The 18,034-nt window shown below is 33.1% G+C and overlaps 4 protein-coding genes and 1 non-coding gene across 8 annotated transcripts; 3 read left to right on the top strand and 2 right to left on the bottom strand.

Annotated features, from left to right (window-relative positions):
• Positions 1-2,267: 2,267 nt before the first annotated feature.
• On the top strand, positions 2,268-3,054 carry LOC106299444 (ethylene-responsive transcription factor ERF037-like). Its single transcript, XM_013735541.1, has one exon. It carries the CDS (start codon positions 2,359-2,361, stop codon positions 3,052-3,054), a length of 696 nt encoding a protein of 231 aa, XP_013590995.1. The 5' UTR covers positions 2,268-2,358.
• Positions 3,055-8,512: 5,458 nt separating this feature from the next.
• LOC106297845 lies at positions 8,513-9,781 on the bottom strand. The gene has a single exon (XM_013734000.1). The coding sequence runs from the start codon at positions 9,779-9,781 to the stop codon at positions 8,513-8,515; it is 1,269 nt and encodes a 422-aa protein (XP_013589454.1).
• A 2,218-nt stretch (positions 9,782-11,999) lies between these two features.
• TRNAS-GCU lies at positions 12,000-12,081 on the top strand. Its single transcript has one exon. It is a non-coding gene; the product is annotated as a tRNA-Ser (tRNA).
• Positions 12,082-13,151: 1,070 nt separating this feature from the next.
• Positions 13,152-14,481, top strand: LOC106301059 (tetratricopeptide repeat protein 33). Of its 2 annotated transcripts, none has more exons than XM_013737366.1 (5): positions 13,152-13,419; positions 13,520-13,658; positions 13,734-13,765; positions 13,970-14,056; positions 14,161-14,481. In XM_013737366.1, the coding sequence occupies exons 1-5, from the start codon at positions 13,210-13,212 to the stop codon at positions 14,296-14,298; spliced, it is 606 nt and encodes a 201-aa protein (XP_013592820.1). In that variant the 5' UTR covers positions 13,152-13,209; the 3' UTR covers positions 14,299-14,481. The 2 variants fall into 2 exon arrangements, with proteins under 2 accessions (XP_013592820.1, XP_013592821.1); XM_013737367.1 differs by having other exon boundaries at positions 14,123-14,481.
• A 27-nt stretch (positions 14,482-14,508) lies between these two features.
• On the bottom strand, positions 14,509-17,505 carry LOC106301058. 3 transcript variants are annotated; one of them, XR_001262150.1, is made up of 5 exons: positions 17,035-17,491; positions 16,149-16,448; positions 15,890-15,979; positions 14,907-15,783; positions 14,509-14,796 (listed from the first exon to the last, which is right to left on the bottom strand). XR_001262150.1 is itself a non-coding variant. In XM_013737365.1 (5 exons), exons 2-5 carry the CDS (start codon positions 17,266-17,268, stop codon positions 14,962-14,964), a joined length of 1,446 nt encoding a protein of 481 aa, XP_013592819.1. In that variant the 5' UTR covers positions 17,418-17,505; the 3' UTR covers positions 14,509-14,961. The 3 variants fall into 3 exon arrangements, 2 of the variants coding, with proteins under 2 accessions (XP_013592819.1, XP_013592818.1); XM_013737365.1 differs by having other exon boundaries at positions 14,509-15,783; positions 17,035-17,268; positions 17,418-17,505; XM_013737364.1 differs by having other exon boundaries at positions 14,509-15,783.
• Positions 17,506-18,034: the final 529 nt, after the last annotated feature.

Genomic DNA, 18,034 nt, shown 5'->3' with positions numbered 1-18,034 from the left:
AACGTTCAAGAAGCTCAAAGGACTACAAGTTCAGTCATATGATATGTCAGCCGACTTCTTCACCATGTCTACACCAACCACACGTCCATGAAATTTATCTATCAGTTTGGGACGTGCCAATTAAATGACCAGTTCAAGACTTGGCACCCATGAAGGTAAACTATCAAATTGTCCATGCGCCAACTTGAAGAACATACACGGGGGTACAAGTCAGGGGGAGTTCATGTGTTGTAACTTTTTCCTTATCCATGGTTTTATCCCACTGAGTTTTCCTGGAAATGTTTTAATGAGACAACATTAAGCATGTTACAAGCCCTGAACCGGATGTGTCGATCAAGGGGGAGTGTTATAAACCAAGTGGTGATCGACCCATATCAGGCCCAAAACCGTCCGGCCCATCAGCTATCCATCCGGCCCATTCGCTAATGACTTAGACGAATGAGAGTTTACATTTATCTATACTTGATGTTTATCTTTTTCCATATATATTTAGGATAAGTAATATTTCATATTCCTATTAGGAATAGGATTTCTTTTTCTCTTATGACAGTCTAAATAAGACGGTCTAATACTTATATAAATATAGATCTCTGGTCATAACTAATAATAAGCTTACACAGCCTCTCTTTTATAACAATTTTCACTTAATTCACCCTTCCTTACACATGTGTTTATTATTAAATCAAATAATCAATATATGTATCATTTATAACTAGCTAGCGTAAGGATTAAACACAATCCATGAAAGTTATATTTTGAATACCGGTGTTCATATTGTAATATAGAAGCTAACAGTGCCTAGTAATACTACATATTTAAAATATACTAGTCTTTTTTACGAAATAAAATATACTACTTTTTGGCTGATAAAATATACTAGTTTACACAATTACACTGCCTTTTAACTCACTTAACCAGTATAAACTACAATAAACATAAAGAAGACTCGTATATAGCTGTCTGAAAATACTACTATGTTATACTCCACTATTACATTGTCTACGTTCTAGCATTAATATCAAAATACATTACAATGATACTCTCGTGTACTGAGACGTCACGATCAAAACGATTACCATAACAAACCAAAAAAGGTAGATAAACATAAACTGTGAAATGTGTTGAACAGTGATATAAGAGTGGTAAATCAACATTAATAGCGAATGTATGGAAGAATGATAGATAGAAATTATAAATTAGGGAGATTATAATAAAAGGCACGTGGGAAGGGGTGTTGAAAGTTGTCAGAAATGACATGCTGAGATGGGGCAAAGAGCCTTCACTCCTTGTGGGTCTCCTTAATTATATCTCTCTTCCTCTTCCCTTCCTTCTAGTAAGTTTCCATGTTTGTCCACTCTGACAGTAAACCATACTCTGTGATATGTTCATCTGCATTTTTTTTATCAAGTTTAAAGTTTAAATCTTTAGCATACATCAGAAAGAGAGAGCATCGGATGATAGAAAAGGTGCAACCGTAAAAGCAGCCAAGCATCAATGACGAATGTAAAAAGAGCAAACATTATTAATTATGCTATATATGTGTAGTACTGCATGCACCATAGTATATAATATGAAAGCTATAGTTCTCGATTCACCTAAAGACATTCATTTCTACTAGTACTGTGTTACTGTATCATTCGTTTTTTTTGCGATACCAGACAAAATAAAAATATGTTATATATCTAGTTCTGGTCACCATTTTGGTAATTAGTATACATTATTTCAAAATTTAAGTAAGTATTTATTTCAATCAGAAAACATTTTAGCTACTGTATTATATTATATATATGTATATCAACATCACGAAAGGATTAGTAACATATTTTGTTGTTTACATGGGTCTCTCTACACATAGATTATTATTGTTTATCAACATTTGATACTGTGACAAAAAAAAAAGTTACTAGTTTACATATAGTTGTGATTTTAATTTTATTCTTACAGTTCTCCCTTCTCTATTGTATAAAGTACTTAATCAATTCCAGATGGGTGTTTATAGCATATTATATATAATCAAGTTTACACATGGACCATGTGCATAGGTTATCACGAAAAAATATATAATGTTAAGCATCATTATCCATAGTTTCTTAAGACGGAGTTCTTAGCAAAATATAAGAAATTGTTTTTTAACTTATAACTAAAAAGGTTTTTTAGTTATAAATTTAAAAACAATTTCTTATATTTTCCTATGCTCTCGGTATTTATCCATTTACACGTAATGTGAACACAACTGTCATATCATATCCAAGCGATTCAGTGTCCTTTTCCAACTAACCTCAACTCTCTCGCCTTTATATAAACCCTAGGTACGTACGTTCTCTCGTCACACTCACTGAGACACAAACCCACGTGTCAATGACCTCGTCATCCATCAAACAACCGTCTCAGGTGGAGGAAGAGAACCACCATCACCAAGATCAAGAAGAATCCCACCGAACTAACAACAAGAAACGGGTTAGACCCGACCCGGGTTATCGAGGCGTCAGGATGCGTACGTGGGGCAAATGGGTCTCCGAGATCCGTGAGCCACGCAAGAAGAGCCGTATCTGGCTCGGCACTTTCTCCACGGCGGAGATGGCAGCGCGTGCACACGACGCGGCTGCTCTCACCATCAAAGGAACCTCCGCTGTCCTCAACTTCCCGGAGCTCGCCACTTACCTTCCCCGTCCAGCTTCCTCCTCTCCCCGTGACGTCCAAGCCGCAGCCGCCGTAGCCGCCGCCATGGATCCCACCACCGTCGTCGTCTCGGAGATGCACTTGTCTTCAGCGAGTAGCTACTCGACGTCTACGATGTCTTCATTGTTGTCACCGTCAAGTGAAGAAGCAGCGTCATCGACGCCGGCGGAAGAACTGACCGAGATAGTGGAGTTACCGAGTCTTGAGACGAGTTACGATGAGATGTGGAGCGAGTTCGTGTACGTTGACCCGGAGTATCCTCCTAGTTCACCTTGGTATTTTAATAACTCATGTTTTTATTACCACAGCGACGAAACTGGCACTTCGATGCCTGAACCTTTTGAGTCTTCCAATTTTGGCCCCCTTTTTCCTTAGTTTTCTTTTTTTTTCTAATGTAATACATCTTTTAAAACTGTTCATTTTAGCCCAATTTTCGCAGATTAATATACTCGATTAAATATGATTTTATCATACAGTATTATTTTATATAGGGTTATACTCGGATTTTCAAAAACGAAAGCTAAAACAAATCACGCAATATCTAATACGCAAATCCCCTATATATTATTTGAGAAGCATTACAACTTCTTTTGTAGCCACATGTCATCACTAGGATGATTCTTAGAATCATTAGAGAAATATGTTGGTCCATCTAATTATATAATAAACTTTTTATTAAACTAACAATAAATTCATCATTAATGTCCTTTATTATTTCCTTAAATAAAATTTACGGAATTGCCTAATTTGGCTAAAGTATACTCCCTTCGTTCCTAAAAGATGTATGTTCTGGAAAAAAAATTTGTTTCAAAAAGATATATTTTTACCTTTTCAATTTATAATTTTATGAAAAATTGTAAGTTTTAAAAAAATTAATGGTGTTTATTGAATTTCTATTGGCTAAAAATTATGAAAAATTGTTGTTCACAAAAAACAATGCATATTTAATGAGTTTTCTTAATATATGTGAAAAATCTAGAATATACATCTTTTAAAAACAGAGGGAGTATATGGCAATTAATGATCTTGAATAATAAAGATTTGATAAAAAAATAGTGTATCTTCTATCATATTTGTTTAATTTTAAACTATTAAGTAAATTAAACAACCACAATAACCATATAATAAAAAATTTAGATTTTTATGTATATGTTATATTTTGAATTTTTATAAACGGCTATAAATTACTAAAACTGTTAAAAGTCTCAAATTCAAATTTTATGATCCATAGTTTAAAAATTTTGTTATGACAAAATACAAATGATTACAAAAATTATATAAGTAAAAAGTCTAATTTAATTAATTATTAAGATTAATATATATATTGTTTTAAATTAAACTATAAACCATATAAAATACAATATTTTAGTTTCAAAATTTACTTTGAACAACTTTTTTGATAAAATTTTTGAACGATCATTGACAACTTATTTTAAATTATAAATTACTAAAACTATTAATCCCACAATGAAAATTTTGTTATCACTAATTTTTTTTTTCTATAAAAGATATAAATGATCAAAAAAACTATATGAGTAGAAATCATCATTTAATAGACATCAGTATTAAAAATATACTAAAATATATTATCTATGTTAGTATCATTTAAATTTAATTACATATCCTATCAAATATAAAAAAAAAAAATTTGGATTAATAAAATTGATTTATATGTTCACACCAATTTAATTATATATTTAATAGTTACTAAACTTTAATTATTTAATATATATTAATTATTTCATAATATGTAAAAATATTTAATACATAAAATAATTTATATATATAATGTTTATTCTGCGCAAGGCGCGGGTCTTAACCTAGTGTGATTAGTATTAGACGAAAACTACCTTTTCTATTAAGCAAAAACATGCACTTTTGTGTGCTTTTACTTTTTAGAGAGTCAAACTATTTATATGGTCAAGGTATATATAGGCAGGATATAGTTAGAATGTGAAGTTTATACTAAATAACTAGATATAATCTGCGCCGTGCGGGACATGAATAATTTATTAGATTATTTATTATATGTTGTACTAATTGATTCATATAGCTTTTTCTACGAATGTTTATTCAAATATCCGTTCGGATTAAAAAAAATTCTCAGAGGAGATCCGGATCCAATTTTTTCTGATCCTTCGATAAAAAGATTCATTTTCTTCATAAAAAATAGGAGGTTCTCGTATTTCTCGAAAAAGTGATTCGATTGACGGGATTTGGTATGATACTTATGAGATCGATGATATCGATGAAGTTTATTTTCAAATATGTCTTCTTAGAACGCCTCTTGCTAATAAACTTTCCGGCCTCGTATAAGAATGGAAAACTTGAGCATTTTCTGCATTGGTGGATGAAGAATCGCAAACATAATAATTTTTGGTTAACCATGTCCCCAGAAAAAAGATACTTTCGAGAAAGGACGAGCACGGCTGAAGTGGCTATACATACAAATCTATTTACAGATCTATATGCTTCGATTGGATTCAGTTGATATATTTGGGTTTCAGATTTTTAGAGTTAGAAATTTAGATCGTATCGAAAATTTACATATTTTGGTTTAGATTTGGTTGAAATTATTGTGGGTTTGGTTCAGATTCAAGTTCGAATACTCATCTTAATTATATATATTTTTTAACGAAAATCCAAATATACTTAAATCCTCAAAATCCAAAAATTAAAATAATATAAAACATAAAAATTTGAATAATGTAAGACTAAATATTTAAATTTACATAAAAATTAGTTCAATTTAAATATTTGGATTGAGAACAAATAAATATATTCAGTATTTTGAACATTTTATGTTATTTTTAGATATTTACTTGTGACAATCTTGATTTTTTTTAAAGATATTATCATATTTTTGAATAACTAATAGATATAAAATTTAAAATAATGAACATATTTAAGTATATTATTGTGATTTGGATATTTTTGGTATCCAAAATATTTTAGTTTGGATCTGATTCAGATCTGGTTATCTGGATATTAAACTTTTAAATCCATCTGAGTGCTATTTAATCAGTTTTAGTTTTTGTTTAGTATTACTTGCAAATCTACTTCGGTTCGGTTCTTCGAATCCTTATATTTTTATCCAAACTTACTTTAGAAAAATAAAATTAATGTAAAACAAATATTCTGGATTTATCTAACATGCATAATTATTGGACCATACTGTACGAATAACAATAAAAATGGTTGGGTGTCGTGTCAATATTGTTGGGCATGTTGCAAACATGACTTAGTCTATAACCAATAAAGTGCATTTTCTTCTCAAATATTTTTGGTAAATATAATAAAAACACGATAAAATCGAGTGAAAAGTGTCAGAGTTGCGTGAAAAATATTGTGATCTCTTAAGTCGGCACTTGAATTTTGTTTTTCAATCGATTTCATGAACTTTGTTCTTTTAAAGCTTTTTTATTTCTGTTTTTTCTAGCAATCTGATTATGTTTCTAATTCTTGGTCAGATATGAAAACTCCGTAAAAAAAAACAATATTTGGCTAAACTAAAGATCTGACTTTGTATGTGGTGTTTTTTACATCAATATCCTTAATTCATAACCTATCACAATTATTTATTGTCTTCGTATACAGAAACCTCAACCATGGCTAAGTTCGGCAAGATATGAAACTTTCAATTTCTAAAAACATTATCATTCTAGCATTTTAGTTGATGCGAATCTTAATGATCTTGTAATTTCTTTCTTTCAAAATGATATTATTCATTAGTTGTACTGAGAAAAATTCAGTTCACTAATACAAATGTTAAAAATGCATGAATTAAAAATGAACTGATTAAAAAATTTAGTGTGAACACATTAAATTATCTTGGGTGAAGTTAAAAAAATTAGTGTGTAAATGCATTAATTGTTAAATGATTGTGAGACTGGTACGTCAGCATACTCAAATTGAAATCGATGTGAGTATACCACGTGTCCAATGTAGTGTGAAATCATTAAATTCTAATGACAATGCTTCTTTTTAATATACACGAGATTACTTAGACTGTGTTATCACTTATCATATGGTTTGTTAGTTGGCAGATATGGAATCTTGTCAACTTGGTATTAAATAATTCACCACACACTGAATTTAATTCACAAAATTTCCCCAGTTATATATCGAATTAACCAACTCTGACAAATGAATTTTGTGTCTAGTCAACGAGAATTACAAATATAAATCAAAGCTTACACTTTTGGTTTAAAAATCATTTTATCTCTGTTAAAAATGGTTAAAAGATACAAAAAAGCTAATCACACAAGGTAAGCAAGAAAATATCATTTTCCAAAACCAATTTGCAGGTAAATTAAGCATTACTATATTGATATACTCTAATTTGACCTTTTGGCATTAGTCATAGTTAATGACGTACGTAACCATTAAATTAACACGTACATGCACCAACTCTTATGCAAATCTAACGATTTGAGATTTAATATCTTCTTCATTTACTTTTAATATCTCTTGAACGATGTGTTTGTTTTATTTTATGTTCGAACAGTTAACTTTTTCATACGCAAATTCAGCCATGGCGTGACAACTTTTTAATTTCATTGAGTATATGTTAAAGCAATTAAGTATTGCACTATTTGCGTGAGTCTCCTCGACGAAAACATCAATCAACACCCGTCACATGAGGTGAATATTAAGTTAACCTATTTATCAATATCATCGTATAATAACTAAACTAAACTTAATTGTTAATTAAACTAAAATTAATGCCTTTAACCCGTATGAAAAGGCCATTGCCATTGGGATCCGCGGTCAACGGAGGTTCCAACCACGAGCACAGTGTTTATTTAAAATGTCCTCAAGATGACGCTCTTATAATGTACTCCCTCCGTTCCTTATTATTGTATGTTTTGGAAAAAAAATTTGTTTTAAAAAGATATATATTCTCGATTTTCTATGCATATTTGGTCTGAGTATGTCTGTTTTGTCCTCGCTTATTATTATTTTTGTTTACGATAAAATAAACACAACTACTAAAATTGTACACGGAAAAGAATCTTATTCAACACTGTAATGCTTCGTTTAAAGTGAAGTCAAATAGACTACTGATTATTATATCTATGTAAAAGTTCTAATCGTATTCTATAAAATTATCTCATTCTAGTTATCTCATAAAAAGCTCTTTTTCCTTTATAAAGTTCATGAGTTTTTTTGGAAAAGATGGTGAAAGAAAAAATGAATATGAATGAAGGTGATCAACCACTTCACGTAAGTAATTCCAGTGTCAAGCATGAGTTTGACTTAAACGAGATTCCTGTGATGACTGAAGAAGAAGAAGCAGATAACGTGGAAATTTCTCAACAAAGTCACGTAAATCATTTCAAGGTATGTCATGATTTTGACTTGAACAAGCTTCCACAGACGATGAAAGAAATAGATACAATGGAATTTGATCAGGAAGTTCGAATAGGTAATTGCAATGAAGTTGACTTGAACAAGCTTCCCAATGATGATCCAGATCTTCCTCCAGAATTCCAACAAGTGATCAAAGATATGCTTAAAATTTTACTTCCAAAATATTTTAAGATCTGAACTTTCGTATGTGTTGTTTATGTTTATGGTCTACTATGATATTTTAATAATTGATGTGTTTAAGCCGAGTGTTGAATTGATTATTTTGCATGTGTTGTTTAAGTTATTTTTATTAATTATTCTTAGATGGCCAATTTGTAAAGATCTGATTCTTTGTACGTGTTGTTCAAGTCGATTATACTCGCAACATTTCGTGCAGTAGAAAGAAAAGTACCGACATTATTTTAATTAATTGAAATAATATCAAACAAACAAGTTTAAAAGAACAACACGTACAAATAATCTAACATGCCACATAATTCATCGCCTCTTCTACTAAATTGGGATCGCAATCCATTTGAACAGGTAGAAGTCCTTCTCTTTCCAATGTGTCTTTCTTCAGATGTGGAATTTTGTAATTGTTTCCACCTCCAATCTTCATGATCTCTATCATACATGACTGGAGAGTTAAAAAAACCCGATTGACTAGATTTGGAGGATATTCATCGTATGCCTCTTCTACCGCAGTGACAAGATCTTCTACTGTCTTGGGACAAACATGATGTTGCAACGCTTGAATGGCTCGAAAATACCCAAGATCAAAAATATTCAAATCTGGTGAGTTTGGAGGTTGGCACATCAACTGGATATCCAATCCATGTTGTAAAGCAGCTACTTGAAATTCCTCGTCATTGACAGTAACATGTGTCTTGGCGTTATCTTGCTGAATAAAGATTGTTTTTCCAAAATCTTCAGCTGGCCACCTCTCGTATATTCTCGGAAGAACTTTTTCAATCAAGAAATGTTTTATATCCTCTCTTTTGATCGATACCATCGGCTTTAATTCCATGGTTCCTGCTTCTCTATTGCAGCTTCGTCTTTGAGCTTTTTGCAAAGTAACAAAGGGAAATATTCCTATTTTCCCCGAGAATGTCTCATTCCCTTCTCCGTCATATCTCGGACGAGCCATAGCAGCCAAAAACATCACCTTACTAATATAATTTTTGCTCTGGCATGTGCGTAACGGATCCTCTTCGGAGGGAAGTAAATAATATGTCTGCGTCTTTTTAGTCATGTAAAACCATTTTTCGTCGATATGTACAACATTGTACATATCGACGAACTTTGGTTGATGAGGCAATGCATTTTTATTAAGCATAGATAAGCAGAATTTTACCCGAGTTTTTTTGTTATCTTCTTTTATTAGTGGCTTGATGGCATTAGAATGACGTCTCAGTTGGCCTTCTTTTAGACTTCGAAACACGACTGTTGGACTCATGCCCAAAGCTGCCGCTAATGATCTTATTGTTGTTCGACGATGTAACGGAATATCTACAACTTTAAGCCAGTCAATCTGCTTCTTTTTGCGACCGCATTTTCCTTTCCTCCTGTGGGACACATCAACAACCTCACCGTAACCAGTATTCTTTGCCCTCTTCCATATATTTTGCACTGTTTGTAATGGCACATCTAATAGACCCGAAACCTCTCTCGTGCTGTTTTTCAATAGCTTTCCATTGTTACTTCTTTCCAGCAAAGCATGGTAAACTTCAACTCTTTCTTCATCTGTCATTTCTTTTCTTTTGGTGATGGTTTCTTGTTGATTTTGTGATGTTTCCTGATCTTCTGCAATGTTAATCACGTGTCATTAGTATACGAAAAGAACAAATAATATAGCAAGCCACTATGGAGAGTCAAACAAATAATAGACACATAAAATACTCCACGCTACGAATATTTAGGCTTAGTAAAAGTGGTCATCAAACAAAAAATAATTTCTGTTCCACGCTACGAGTATTTAGGCTCAAACATGTTACAATTGATAATAATACAATAGGCAACTAATATTAGAAACTAACGATGGATAAACTTTGGAAAGTAATTTATGGCACATACTGATACTTGCACCAACTTTTCAGAGTAATTTATAGAAGTAAAATAACCTGTTACAATTGTAGAAGAAACTTCAACATCGTCATGATTTGGATTGTCTGAATCAGCTTCAAAGGAATTCGGCGGTGTATTGTTTAAATCAAAAACAAACTCTCTGTCTCCCTCACAACTCATAATATTGTGAGGAAAAGCTGCTACTCAAATATGCATAGTTACAATCCATCGTATGCTTCAAACATATATAGTCACTTAACTTTTGGTACTAAAACCAAATTTTGAGTTGTTTAAAAATTTTGGCTCCAAATTTTTTTTTAAAGAAGTTCGCATTATGTACGCGAATTAGTAAGTCAAAAAATGTAAAGTTTCATCATTGGAATGTTGACCACAATAAATATGGAATATGGGGATCTTAAATATGGGGAACGGAACACAATGAAGCAAAATAATGAAAAAGTTAATCGATCACTTTTTATTTTAACTTAGATTTTTTTATTACGATATTTTTTTAATAGTAATGACAAAAGGTTAAAATAGAAATTTCAACAACTTTCTTACAAACTGTGAAAATCCTAGAATATACAATAATAAGGAACAGAGGGAGTATGATTTTTGTTTTGTTGAGCATAACTGCATAAGAAATCAGAAAATAAACTTTTGTATCGCAACATCATCCTGGTAAACAAATCATTAGATGATGATTGATGTGACCTAAGAAAACATTACAAATGAAAATACAAGAATGATGAGAGGAATTAGGCTTTTCGTTTATTTTATGAGGTCTAATAGAATTTGATTATTGCATTTTCATCCTAATTGATGCATTTATATAAGAATTCAAGAAGATTGGTAACTCAATTATTATTTTTCTCTAATGTATAAGTATCAAAGAGTTTTTTGAACAAGATATATATGCCTTGCTCTATATAGTGTCGACTACCACCACTAAAAACACTAACACTTACGTTTAAAAGTAAATATTAATATCGTCTATACACAACCCTACTATATATGTGAATTTCTTAATATTATTATACACAACCCTAACTTCTTTTAAGCAGGTTCTGTTTAACATATTTTTGTTGATACGAAAGTAATGGCAATAGAGCTGTTTAACCACATCGAAAACTTTAAAAGCCTCAAATATTCTAAGCCCTGAAACAATTCATTATTTGTTAATGCATATGATAATGAAACCAAGTGCTTCATATTAAAAGACTCGTGTAACCATGCCAAATAATGAAGAAGGAAGATGTTGCGTATAGGGTTCTATTTCTATGATAATTATATCTAAGCAAGTATACTCCAAATTTTAGTGTTTAATTTGTAGTGCAAAGAGGTGCAATTAGCATAACTTACAGGTCAAACGAGCAAGATCTTTGTCGTTAAGCTAAACTCAATTCAAACACGCGAAGCTGTCCAGTGTCCACCAAACTTAATTAATTATTATCATGGCCAAAGGCTTAAAGATTATCACAACTGAATATCCAATGATCCCCCTAAGTATAAGCGGCCAAGACAAAGATGTCTTTATATTACCTTTCCCTTCCTACGTACTTTTTATTGATCTCATATAACTTGTTTGATTAGAACTTATAATATTACATGTACATTTTCAAAATTTTAATTACTTACGTAGCTCATCTTTACATTCAATTCGACAAGTCTTCAAAAAGAAAAAAATGGTTATTATCTGACCTTGTTTAGCAAAGAATGAGCTTGGACAATTGGCATATCCTAAACAGACAAATAAAATTTCTACATAAGTGAATAAAATACAAATATTTTAGTTTCTTTAAGAGACGTATAGAAAATTAACACAAATAGCAAGGATTCCATGACATAAATAAATATTTAACAGCTCTAACAAATATAGCCCTTGATCAACACACTATCAAGTTGTCGCTTTGGCCGAGTGGTTAAGGCGTGTGCCTGCTAAGTCCATGGGGTTTCCCCGCGAGAGTTCGAATCTCTCAGGTGACGTCATTTCTTTTGTAGTAAATTTTTAATTACTGGCTGAGTGGTGCTTTTCCTGAGATTCATGTTGAGCAATATCCTCTGGGCATGAGTAATAGGGGTGGATTCGGTTTATGTTCGATTCGGTTTGTTTTTGAATCAGTTTAATTAGGTTCTTCTTAGTTTAATTTTTTTAAAGAAAAATTTTGTTTTAAAACATAAATGATGTAAACATAAACTATGTAAATTAAATTCAATATAAAATTAAAACAAAAACCTTTTAAAAGTCACAAAAGTATATAAGAATTGAAACAAATGAAAGTTAACAAAATAAAAAAAATCAGCATCATTAGTAATGTCTTTTATATCATTATTAAAAAACATGCAATGAATTATGTTCCATGTGATGCTGTGGAGAAGAACTTTTGTTTTTAATAAAATTTGCTTTAGGTTTTAGGTTTAGATTTAACATTCACGTTTACATATATAAGAATATAAAAATACAGATTTTTCTATTTTTTAAAATCAAATATTTTGATAATTACAGGTTGGAAGAATATATGTTAATGAATGAAAAATGGAATATACGTGGTTTGGTATTAGAATTTTAGTATTGGTATTACTAATATTTTTAATTTAAATAATTACAAAACACATCGGTTTCTCGGTTTGGTTCGGTTTAAAACCGAACCATTCGGGTTGGGAAAATCCTCAACCAAATATTTTTGAAATAGATTTTGGTTCGGTTTGAATCGGTTGGTTTGGTTTGACTCGGTTCGGTTTGGTTTTTTTGCCTACCCTTACTATTTACAATGTTTGGGTTCCAGCAAAAAACGAAAACACACATATTTTACACTAAAACTTTAGATAAGAATATATATTTTTTGATATAAAAAACATCCTGCAAAATTAACATGTGAATATCTGAACTGAGAATATCTGAATTGAAAATCTTAAATCGGTTAAAACCAATGTAAAATCATCCATGCCCGTAAACCCGATCACCAATCCGGTTATTGTTTTTTGATTGGGCTAATTAATATCCGGCCCGCTAAATCATGTAAAAGCCCAACTAAATATTGTCGGAACATCTGAGATTGAGTTCTGTTCTGTCTGATCGATCGATACTCCTTGCGAAGAAAGGTTGTGAAGAAGATGAAGCTAACGTGGAACAAGAACCCTAAGAAACGATCTCGTGTAGCTCTACCGAACATCCTCGATGTTCCTTCCGAGAAGGAATCTCCAGAGACCAAATCTCAGTGCCTAGGAGATGATTTAGAGGTCGGAGAAAATGATGGGAGAGTCGATCTCGAAGCCAAGAAGCTCGCAGATTCGTTTAGAGCACAAGGAGACAAGCTCGCTGAGGTATGTTTCGATATGTCTTCTTGATTAACATCACTTGTTTTGTTCTCAAGCAAGAACATGCTGATATCGTTATCTCTATTGTGAATTTTTGCTAATGAAGGAAGGAAGATACGAGGAGGCTCTAGGGAAATGGGAAGCTGCTCTTAGTATCGTGCCTGAAAACGCTGTCATTCATGAACAAAAAGCTCAAGTCTTTCTTGAGATTGGTGATCCATGGAAAGCACTCATGGCTGCTACACGTAATGCCTCCTATCCCTTTTATATAGACCCTTGTAACAGACTTAAGAGTTTGCTATGATTTTCATTCTTCACAGGAGCTACTGAGTTAGATCCATCGTGGGTTGAGGTACTTTAAGACTCTCTAGTCTATATCATACATTGTTTCTTTTATAAGTACGAAAACAAACGTAAAAGAAAGCTACTTGTAACTAGTGGGGGATCTGTTCTGCTTGTTCTATTGATTCTGTATAAGATTTGATTATATGGATGTTGGAAGCTTGGTTAAAGAAATCAGATCACTTATTTGTATGGTTAAACTCCTTTTGTTTAGGCGTGGACTACTCTTGGAAGAGCACAGCTCAATTTTGGAGAGCCTGACAGTGCTATCTGGAGTTTTGAAACCGCCTTATCCATCAATGTGAGTTCCATAGAAAAATTGAGATTTAAGTTAAAAAGTGTTTTTCACTTTCTTTACGTCTCACAGAGAGATCTTGAGGACGTGTTATTTAACCCATTCAACAGGCGGAATCAAGAGAGGCGAAAGAGGATTTACAAGCTGCAAAACAACTAATAAAGAAGAGAGAACAGCTTCAGACGTCAGGACAGGACACTGACGCTAAACGTTTTGTGGTCGGCGACAAGAAAATAGAGCCAAACTAATGAACCAGAGACTTGTACTTTAGGCATTGAGTAGAACTTGTACAGTGTAATAAGAAACAACAAATGGAAGATTGTTCTTCGTCAAGGCAACGACTTAAGCCATTTGTCTTAGAAGAATCTTCTGAAACTTTCCATTATAAGTACTTTTGAAGTCCTCCTGAAAAAAAACGCATTCCTTGGCAACTTCGTCTTGTAAAAGTTCCTTATCTATCTTTAAGACACAGCCCCGTCATGATACTTGAAGCTCACAAACGCACACGGGAGTCTTTCCCACATCTTTTCTGCCTTAACCACCACAGTTGCTTCTTTAACCACCGGGTTTGTGTACACGTGTTCTCTCCGCTGCATATGATCACGTCATTTGATATGTCCTCGACTTCTAAGCAGAAGAGATTGTAATCAAAGTTTTTAAAATATGAAGCAAAACTAGCTCATTGTACAGTTGAGAAGATTGCAGATTCAGCACATCATAAGACACTTTTGATTTAAGGATTCCATCTGGAAATTACCAAAACGAACACAAATTTTTAGAGACGAATCAAATATTTAAAAGTCTTAAAAGTTAGGAAGATGGACAAATCTTTTTAGAGACAAGAAGCTGTATATACACTGCCTGGTTGCTTCTATTACCATCCTTCATTTAATGGATTGAAAAGTCTCCCCTTATCCTTTCAAAGTGTCAGCTGCGTTTAGAAGCATGTCCATTCCTCCATTGCTCTTAAGATTCCCATTTTGTTTCTGCAAAGTCCCCATCTTCTTCTCATAAGCCTCTCTCACTTTACCGACTTTCTGAATTGCAGCTTTACAAGTTTTGCAAAACCATTCTCCATCTGGAACCGATGCAAGTGGAGGTTTCATGCAATAGATGTGATACGCATCATCACACCCATCACACATTACAATCTTATCATCATCCTTGTCAGTTAGACAGTTTCTACACAAGCACGACGAGCAATACCAACGAGCACCGTGTAGTTTTACTAGCTTCGCAGTCAAACACCTGATGTGGTAATACTTGTGTGGGCAAAAAGGGTGATCGCATGTTATGAACCTGCCATTCTCCAACACTTTTGTTCCACAGGTCCTACAGAGTTCAGAATCTCTCTTCACCTCTACTTTGTGACCTCCATGGTTGATGTTGCAGCTTGAATTCTCTTCGGATTCGTTCGAATCTTCTTTACATTCTGTACTTTTATCAACACGTCTGCTATCTGTCTTCATTCTTTCACACACTACGCAATTCTCGTGAGGTGATCCGATTCCATTAACTGTGCAGTTTATACAGTACCAACTGCCCGTAGACATCCCTTTCCCACCTGGATGTGCACATGAGACATGGTACATATCTTCACAGTGATCACAAGCTAAACAGTCCGTCACTGCTGCCTTCTCTCCACATAGCTTGCAAGTGTCATAAACACAGACATTTCTGATGTTCTCTTCATCAGGATTAGGCTTCGATTCCCGAGTGTAGAACTTCTTCAACTTCCAGATTTTGAGGAAAAAAAAAGAGATATTAGGAGATTAACTAATAAATTAAAGTTTTATTAAACAAGCACTTTGAAGAAGGTCATTTATGTATGAACCTAACCTGTTCGGTAGAAAACACCTTTGAAAGCTCTAAGAGGCTATTACCAAGAACAGCCATATCATTACCAACATCCTGTATTTTTTGCCAGACCTGAAATTAGTAGTTAGGTTTAGTTCTGAGAAAGAAAAAAAGTTACATCTGAAAAAGTTTGAGTTCAGCTTCCGAAGTCCGAACCATGGCATCATAAAATATATTTCACAACGGTAAGGATTAGCATGCATAAGTTATCTTCAGACTATGCAGAGTTTCCAATAATTACCTCTTGGAGATCTGTTGAAAAGAGCACAGGTGAGACTTCATAAACACCCTCTTGCATCCTGGTGTCTATGAGAGTTCTGCAGGTAAGGTCTTCAATCTTGATTTCGGAAAGCAACTTACTTAGAGATGCAAACTCCTTTGAAGCTAAAACTTGAGACAGAACATTCTGGCATCCGGCCGTCACGGTCTCATACATGGGGTCAGTTGTTGGTTTATTTGGATTTGGAAGCTCGGGGAGTTCACCAGTAACATCTGTTCCTGTGCTGAACTTTTGATTATCTAATTCAGAAGCAACAGACTCCTGAGCAAAGAAATTTAATGACAGCACTAAATCAAAAACAAGAAGGTGTTAAAACATGTTTTAGGAGCATGTTTGTGAAAGTAAATCATGGCCACATGAGCTGATCACACAGATACAATGACACCATAATTCAATACGCAATGCAGTTTAAACTTGTCCGATTCTCTACAAGCATAGCAGGCAGCACTAAAGGGAATCTAACATTTGACAACGCATTTCCTGAAACTAGCTATCACACACACAAGACCAAACACCCATGTTGTCTGAGAAACAAGAACAAATAGTTACATAACCGCAAAATCTGTCGCTTGAATAGCCACATATAGATAAAGAAGAAATGGCCCTTATTCTTTAGCTTCATCATCAACAACATAATGCATAACTGAGGCCAACATTCAGTACTGAAGAAGAATCTACCAACCATCACTAGAGAACCTAATATGCATTCCTACATTTATAAAACAACCAAATGTAGGCAACACATAACAATTCATGGAAGTTGCAGCAACTACACACACGCCAGCAGTTTTCAAATCAATCATAACCAGATGCAAATCATCATAATAGAATATTAATGGAAAAGAACCTGGCTTCCTGCGTGGCTAACATCTGCTTCCACAGAAACTCTCTCATCTTCTTTACACTTTCTCCCAGAAACCGATCTTCTTCCAAGCTTTCTCCGCTTGTACACTTGTAATTTCTTGTTACCTCTGGAACTTGCATTAGCAGAACTAGCCATAGCACCACCACCACAACTATTAACTTTCGCAAATCCATTTGCCTGATTACACTTCTCTGTACCTTCACCATTGCTTGTCATCTTTAAAACGCAAAGAAGAAACAAACGTTGTGATCTCCCTCCCACACTCTAAATCTAGAGCTTACACAATCATTTACACATCCAAAACGAAATTTTGTTCTCTACACTACGAGACGGAACGAAGCTAAAGAGTGAAGAAACTCGCAAACCCTAGAAATTTGCGGAAAGGGACGATTGTTCGGTCGCCGGAGACTCGCCGGTGTGCTTCTCTTTTATCTTTGAACCGTTTTTTATAACTTTCGCGTCTCCTCTTTAACCGGGTTTTAATTTTCAATTGGGATCTGACACCGGTCTAAACCGCTCAAGTGCTTTCAATGTGCGTCACTTGAGAATCATATTAAATACCTTGAAGCTTTGCTTACATGTTATTTGCTGAAATCAAGTATTTGATTTTATTATAAGACTAAGTTAAAATCCGCGACTTGCGCGAGATCAACATTATATATATAAATTATTTTATGTATTAAATATTTTTACATATTATGAAAATAATTAATATATATTAAATAATTAAAGTTCAGTAACTATTAAATATATAATTAAATTGGTGCAAACATATAAATGCGAACGTATAAATCAATTTTATTAATCCAAACAATTTTTTAAAAAATTTGATAGGATATGTAATTAAATTTAAATGATATTAACATACATAGTATATCTTTAATATTAATGTCTATTAAATGATGATTTCTACTCATATAGTTTTTTCGATCATTTATATCTTTTATAGAAAAAAATCTAAATTACTGATAACAAATTTTTT

This window comes from Brassica oleracea, chromosome C6 (assembly GCF_000695525.1).
Source record: "Brassica oleracea var. oleracea cultivar TO1000 chromosome C6, BOL, whole genome shotgun sequence".
Taxonomy (NCBI): Eukaryota; Viridiplantae; Streptophyta; class Magnoliopsida; order Brassicales; family Brassicaceae; genus Brassica; species Brassica oleracea.
Note: the sequence above shows the minus strand (reverse complement) of the source record. Positions and strands in the feature narration are given on the sequence as shown.

What these genes read in the sequence shown, in the direction of transcription:
- LOC106299444 (XM_013735541.1), top strand. Translation starts at nt 2,359, where the DNA reads ATGACCTCGTCATCCATCAAACAACCGTCTCAGGTGGAGGAAGAGAAC.
- LOC106297845 (XM_013734000.1), bottom strand. Translation starts at nt 9,781, where the DNA reads ATGACAGATGAAGAAAGAGTTGAAGTTTACCATGCTTTGCTGGAAAGA.
- LOC106301059 (XM_013737366.1), top strand. Translation starts at nt 13,210, where the DNA reads ATGAAGCTAACGTGGAACAAGAACCCTAAGAAACGATCTCGTGTAGCT. An exon ending in AAGGAGACAAGCTCGCTGAG is followed by an intron (nt 13,420 to 13,519) that starts GTATGTTTCGAT and finishes TTGCTAATGAAG; the next exon opens with GAAGGAAGATACGAGGAGGC. An exon ending in AAACCGCCTTATCCATCAAT is followed by an intron (nt 14,057 to 14,160) that starts GTGAGTTCCATA and finishes CCCATTCAACAG; the next exon opens with GCGGAATCAAGAGAGGCGAA.
- LOC106301058 (XM_013737365.1), bottom strand. Translation starts at nt 17,268, where the DNA reads ATGACAAGCAATGGTGAAGGTACAGAGAAGTGTAATCAGGCAAATGGA. An exon ending in TTAGCCACGCAGGAAGCCAG is followed by an intron (nt 16,449 to 17,034) that starts GTTCTTTTCCAT and finishes TTCTTTGCTCAG; the next exon opens with GAGTCTGTTGCTTCTGAATT. An exon ending in TTTCAACAGATCTCCAAGAG is followed by an intron (nt 15,980 to 16,148) that starts GTAATTATTGGA and finishes TACTAATTTCAG; the next exon opens with GTCTGGCAAAAAATACAGGA.